At 40.9% G+C, this 6,829-nt stretch overlaps 1 protein-coding gene across 8 annotated transcripts in view; it reads left to right on the forward strand.

Moving 5' to 3' along the window:
* LOC134945416 (ankyrin repeat and fibronectin type-III domain-containing protein 1-like) overlaps positions 1-6,600 on the forward strand; it is a 1,003,308-nt gene extending 996,708 nt beyond the window's left edge. For all 8 annotated transcript variants that reach the window (XM_063934677.1, XM_063934674.1, XM_063934676.1 and 5 more), the window contains 4 exons: positions 390-556; positions 3,924-4,137; positions 4,692-5,332; positions 6,184-6,600. In XM_063934677.1, coding sequence (XP_063790747.1) covers positions 390-556; positions 3,924-4,137; positions 4,692-5,332; positions 6,184-6,474 — 1,313 coding nt within the window. In that variant the 3' untranslated portion in view covers positions 6,475-6,600. The remainder of the gene's footprint in view (positions 1-389; positions 557-3,923; positions 4,138-4,691; positions 5,333-6,183) is intronic.
* Positions 6,601-6,829: the final 229 nt, after the last annotated feature.

A 6,829-nucleotide genomic window follows, 5' to 3' on the forward strand; every position in this document is an offset into this window, starting at 1 on the left:
GTGATGTTGTGGTCTCAGATGTCTCTGGGTGTTCCGCAAGAAACTTCCCAGGAAACATATGATAAGGAAGAACAAAAACATTCTACCAGTGCCCATTCCCCATATGGGGGCACCCAAAATACATCTCACTAGCTTCAAAAACAAACACTATCAGCCAACTCCTTATTCCACTAACCTTGCACAGTATTTGTTGAAAGAAGTCAAAAGGCTTTATAAGAAAAAATGATGTGGTTGTTGGCGCTTACAATATGTTATAGATTAACATTAAAATAACAAACATGTGCAATTGTTATCCACAAGACTCCGTAGTTTTTCTTTGTTATTACTGCATTGGGGGGAAAAAATAAATCTAAATATAAATTGGGTTGTGTTTTTGTTTATCCCTCCAGTTCACTTTTTCACATATGATCGTGATTTCATTAGTCAGTATTGTCAGTTATCGGCCCTGTTGGAGCTGGAGTCTCTCCTGTCACAGCAGAGTCTCAGGGAAGCCTTCTCCGACTCTGAACTGACCACCGCCAAACAACGGCATCAGCAGGTTCAGGATTTCATTCAGGTAACGGCTGTGTCACAACATTCCTGTTCTACAGTAGTTCTTACAGACATCATTGCTGAAAACATCGTGTCAGTTTCCTGCAATATCATTCCCCTTTTGTCGTCAGAAAATAGGGACTGTTTAAATAAAACAGGGACTGTTGGGAGGTAAAGATGTAGCCATGCTCATCTTGTGACTATTTGCTGCCGGCAAGCGCTCCATTAATTCCAAAAGGAATTAACGCATGAGGCATCGCAGTCAGGTGTTCATGACTACATCTGTATGCAGGGGGATTATCTACCTTTTATAATACCTGGGGGCTATTAAACATATGTTACGTAAGTAAATTATCCTTTATTTATTTTATTTGTATTATACTTGATTCCAGCCATTATTACAATCACCTATGATTATGAGAAGACCCTTAAGTCCCTAAATATATATTGGACATTTCTAGGTAATTATAGAACTAGCAAATAATGGACATGAGATCATTTAATGGGAGCGACGTCTACTCTAGTTTGTGGTAGAAACCATATCATTTCGTCTGGAATGAACACACAGGTATGAATTAAGCCAAGGGCAATTCTAAATCAGCATATGTTATTGACAGGGACTCATAAAGTTTAATTGTAGGGAAGGGTTGCCGGGTATATCAGAGATCTCATTCAAACTCGGCTCTGAAATATAAAACGCTTTAAAAGCTTCCCATTGCCGATGGTAACACGTAAACATATATTATAACGTGAAGATTGGTGGCGGGTGTAATTAGACCGACAGGATCGTTGGCCCGCCTATGCAATGTATGATATTTTGCTAGCAATATTCCGGACGTCTTTCACTTTTTACATAAGACGTCAGGCTGCACATAAATTGTAAGGATTGATTTTACAAGCCACACGAGACGCCGGTCATACTACTAAATTTCTTAGTGTTTTTGTTAATGATTGTTAGTTAGTACAAGCCAACAGTGTTTTGCTCACGCTTCCAAATGCACTTTTCTGTCGCTGCTGGTAAGGAATAGCAAGCAATTCCCCCTATGACTAAGACGCGTTTACTGGCACCGTTGGGGTTTGCAGGAGGAGATTTAATACATGCTTTGATAACTGTGTAAGTGTATGGCTGCAACAGCCAACAGGATAAAGACTGGGAGACCTTTTCACCACTAATAAAGACCTGACATTGCCAAGTCCCACAGAGGAAGTATGGGAGATACGCTTTGTACAAAGGCGTGTGTACTGTTTCTGCCTGGAGCAGACGTCTCCGTGCCATTTATTTATCATGGCAGTCTGTCCTCTGGCTTATGGGCCCACTGGTTGGGAGGCAATTGAAGGAGTCGTCTGGTCTGACCAGGCCGTGCTCCTGTGGAGTTGAGTCTGCAGTTTTCATTCTTCAGATAATTTTTGTACTGGACATCTTGGGTTACAGAAATGCAGTTTTCCCCCCTTTTAGGTTTGGAAACGGAAACATTTAGCATTTGTTTTGTTTTGCAAAATACTCTGAAAAATATAGTATTCTGAGCAAACCTACAATTAATGTTTGGATGAATATAACGTTTCAGTCTGAGGCCCCTTCAGCAGGGCCGTGGGCATGTTCTTTGTTCTTGTTTTTCCAAGTATAATGTCAGTTCTTTATAAATACTATGTACCAACAATGTAAAGGAGAGATTTCTAAACTGGTTCATTTGTAGACACATGTATCAAGGTGCAGCAATGCTATGAGTGGGAATTAGCATGGATGTCAATTTTGTGCTCGCCACAGGTTCTTTTCCCACTCTATGAGTGTCGTGGATACCCACGAGTGGGAATAGTCCTTGTTGGTCGGCATGCCGACTGGCAGGCTATTCAGTGTTCGAGATCCCGATGTTGGTATTGTGACCGTCGGTCTCCTGACCACTCTGTTACTGACATGAGCCAGCTAGAAGCATGAGGGCATTATACCAGTCACCACTACGTTAGAAGACATCCATCTTGCTATCTGGCTGGGTTCCCAACGCATAATGAGTAATACAGCCATCAATAAATGTTCATCAACAATAGAAGCGCAATCAGTAAAAATAATTATCAATTATTATATTTATTAAAAGATATGGATAATAATACTCTGATCCTCTGGCATGCGGGAATTTCTTCCCTGACGCTCCCTCTAGTGCCTAACCCCACCCCGAACCTCCCCCCATTGCCTAACCCTAACTCTCCTGCACACAACCTATCCCAAATGTCAACATTCTGACAATGTCCACCTTATGACAAACTGATGAAGTTATAATTCTAAATTGTATTATATACGGAGGTATCGTGTGACAATATACAAGTCTCTTGCTTGCCAGTCATTTATTGTTGTGCAGCTGTTAAACTGCTGTCTCACCACACAGGTTTTGGTAGTAATGAACGCAGCACTAACCTCTCGTATGTACTGTATGATGAAATACCAGTCAAGCAATTACCAGCATGTCCTCACTGACCACTCGCTGTGTGGATTAGGGGGTTAGATGAAAATTTCACCACAGGAAACCTTAAATGGACAGGTTATCACAGAAAAAAACACTAAACTTTACCAGAAAAATGACCGGTGTTAGCACGTTCGCCACATAAGCTGTGTAGGACCGACTATTTTAACTTATGCGTTTCGCCACTATTGTTTCAGTAGTTCCAAAAGATTAACCTGCAGCATTAGAAAAATATCCTTCTTTCTGCCCATATTCCCAGTGCATACACCGGATAGGATCCCTTTGGGTCTTGGTAGACCTCTCATGTCATAGCAGCCACAAAACATTGAAACCGGGCACAATTGCGTTGCCAGCAACTTATATTAACATTTATTTATTTTTTAGTGCAAATTGATTTTGTTGGTTTTCAGAAAATGGATAAACAAGACTTGGATTTGGAAATTCCATCCTAATAAGCGGTTGTCAAACATGTCTCATTAATTGTTTATTTCATATCCAATGAAGTAGTAAAGTCTCTAAGCATTTATAGAATAATTGTAGCCAGCCCTTTAATCCTTTGCTAATAAATTACATCTTATTTGCTTTCTATTCTTTTTTTTTTTTTTAAATCCTTTTTAATGGTTTCCAATGAACAAAAACAAAACCAAACAATCCTCAACAAAGCTCCCCAACAAAGACAGAAGGGAGCAATAAGGGAATGATTTCTTATACAGTAGATTATATCAGCAGTCACTCCTTACATTAGATCATAAGAGTCCAATGTGGTGGAGCCACATTATTTCTATTAACTAAACTTTAAACATATTTAAAAATATTTCCGTGCCTCTCTTACTCAGCCAGTGAAGGGACATATCTAATGGGTTTATTTGTCATAAGCAGCTGTGTCAGTGTTCTGTCATCTGTCTGTGAGTAACTCTGTCCTTTTTCTGGTCCATTCAGCAAATGGAGGAAATCTGGAGAGAAATGCGTTGGATGATGGACGTCCTCCAGCATGCGAGGTACAAACAGCCTTCATGTGCTGTACCCCTCACGTGGTTTCTTAATGGGTCTGGAGACATTTTTCTGAAGGAGAAACCTCAGTCCACTTCATCTCACCTGGACTACTTCCCATCTCCAACCCCCTCACCTGAAACCAACCGAAAGCTCAATACAGGTAAGTGGCTGTCCCTATCCTACCTTAAGCTACTGTCCAATATAGATGAAAGACCGCCCATATAGTACTTCACTTTAAACACGTTTAAATGTGAGCAGCTGCCCTTACTCTTCCTTAGAACTCGTTAACCCTGAACATTTATTGTCAGTGGTTCTACCATGGGCAGATATGCTGTACCTGTATAAAAATATGACAGTCATATTGATCCCACTAATATCCACCACTTGCCTTTGGCTCCTAAATACATTTACAAGCAGAATATTCTAAGTGTATATGTTATATGTTCATAATGTTCTGTAGTGCAAGACAAGTGATGGAATCTGTCTATTATGCATTCATTATATATTGTACAGCATTGACCAAGTGAGTCTAGGTTATATCAATGTAAATTCATTTCACATACTCTACATGTGCAAAGTATACTATACTTGCAAAACCAAAATCTTAACCAAACAGTTTCTAACTATTTGTACCAACAGATCTCCTTACTGCTCCCTATTCTGATAATGAACTGTTGGATATGAAGTTCACAAACCAGTCTTCCCCTCTTTTAGATTCCCATGGCGTATCAGATGAAGAGGGCTCCTCAGAAGTCTTCCTTGCTACCGATAGTGATTATGACTCTAGCAGAGCCCAGAGTCCAAAGGAATTAGACTTGGTTTTTTCCTCTGGACAGGAGTGTGGCAGAAGAACCATCCGCAGCTTCAGAGATGGAACGCCCGATGTCTTGCAGACACATGAGCCCAAAGTAATGACTCAGGAAGATGATCGGCCACGGCAGCTTTATGACAGTGACTTTGTGCTTCCCAGCCGCCAGATTGAACTGCTACGCATTACAGAGAAGCGTCAAGCTTACTGCGTTCGTACCAGCAGCCTTGACTTTCCCAAGCAGCCCTATAAGGCATCTCGAAAGTCCTGTCCAGGTTCTGTAGACAGTTCACCGACAGAAACAAAACCTACAGGTCACCGAAGTGTCCGAGGGCTGAGGACCAGCACATCATTTAGCCCAGACCATGACCAGCCATGCGAGAGCTCACAGCTGATATATCGCACACACTCTGTTGAGTGGACACATGACTTCCAAGAACCTTTGGAAACGAGAATTGTATCAGGCCAAGGAAAAAAGAATAACGCTGTAACTCTACGAATATATCCACAGTACGAGACTGGTCTGTCTAAGGACATGAGTGTGAAGGTACTGTAGTACAAAGTCAGTGTATGCACCAGTAATGTGCATTGTAACATACAGTAGCCATTCCAATTTGTGTTTTATTGCTTTGGACCAACATCCTGGAATTGTTATGTATCAGGGCTGGACAAATCTCAGGAGCCAGGCAGCCAACACTTTTCTTATTTTGTATGACATTCCTGCAGTCATGCTCATCTTCTAGTTTTGAAGACAACACCTAGACTTACTGTAAGGTCCATCTACCCACACTGACTTGCTCCAGGCTTGGTGGGACTGCACAATGCAACTGGAGGGGAATTTTCAGATGGTCCCAGCAGGTTGAGGTTGTAGATGCGAAGATAGTGCAAATTTACTGATGGATTCATAAATGGCATATTAAGATACATTTTTGGGGGTATTGTAAATCCTTCTAATCTTCATTTAAACCTTTCTGTGTAGCGACAGGTTATAAAAAATAATGAGGATAGTACTGTAATGGGAACTGCTCAGGCAGCCAATTTCAGCAATATCAGAAGCATTTGCCAGTGTTCCATCACTTTAGCCAATAATTTGGCTACTTAATGTACTCTTATCTGCCCCAACATGTTACTCATGCAGAACCATGCACATGTTTATTAATCTATATGGCTGGAATACATTTCATGCACATAGGGACACCTTCAAGAAACGTGTTGATGAAAATGAATTTAAAGATTGGTTGCTATGGGTAACAATATCATCTGCTACTTGCACCTTACATTACTGATATTCTAATTAAGACTGGGTTGGTTACAGCATTTGTTTTCTCTATCCCAGCCACACCTATGCAATTTATGGATTAATAGGAGTTTTATTTCTCTCTCTTCCTGTGTGTCCAGTTACATATAACAAGCAAAACAGCGGCTCACGAAGTTGTAAAGCTGGTTGTCCTTCAGATGAATGAGATTTCCAGGAGCATCCTGGGTAATACGGAAAGCTACTGCTATGATGAAGATCAACTAGATCACTTTGCGCTGGTTTTCACATCTGAGAATAATAAGGAACAGTGGCTGGATGATGACTTTCTGCCTTTCTCACTCCAGAAGTCATGGAACAAGGGTCACTTTTCCGTCCGGATCCGAGAGACCTCTCCTTTGCTTTTTCAGTACGGCCCAGCCACGACGGTATGAGTTTGTTTCCCGGATGTGGCCTAACCAAGTCAACCTATCGACTCCAATTAATGCTTCCTTCGCTCAACAAAGCATTCTCCTTGTGCAGAAATGTGGGCTCCGGTTATAAATAAAGTTTAAAATATTGTTGTTGTTTTTTTTCCTCGTCAACCAAAGACTTATTTTCCTAACTCTGAAAGAAAAGTTTGACTGGCACATGAGAAAATCTCTTCTACCACAACGTCTTCACTGGAAAGGAATCTGGAAAGATTATTTTTAGATGAACACAGAACATACCACTCACACCAAGAAGCAATACATATTCCCCCTCCTCCTCCTGCACCCTTTTCAGCAAAACATTTGGGTTTTATTGATG

The sequence above is a fragment of the Pseudophryne corroboree genome, chromosome 7 (assembly GCF_028390025.1).
Source record: "Pseudophryne corroboree isolate aPseCor3 chromosome 7, aPseCor3.hap2, whole genome shotgun sequence".
Lineage (NCBI taxonomy): Eukaryota > Metazoa > Chordata > Amphibia > Anura > Myobatrachidae > Pseudophryne > Pseudophryne corroboree.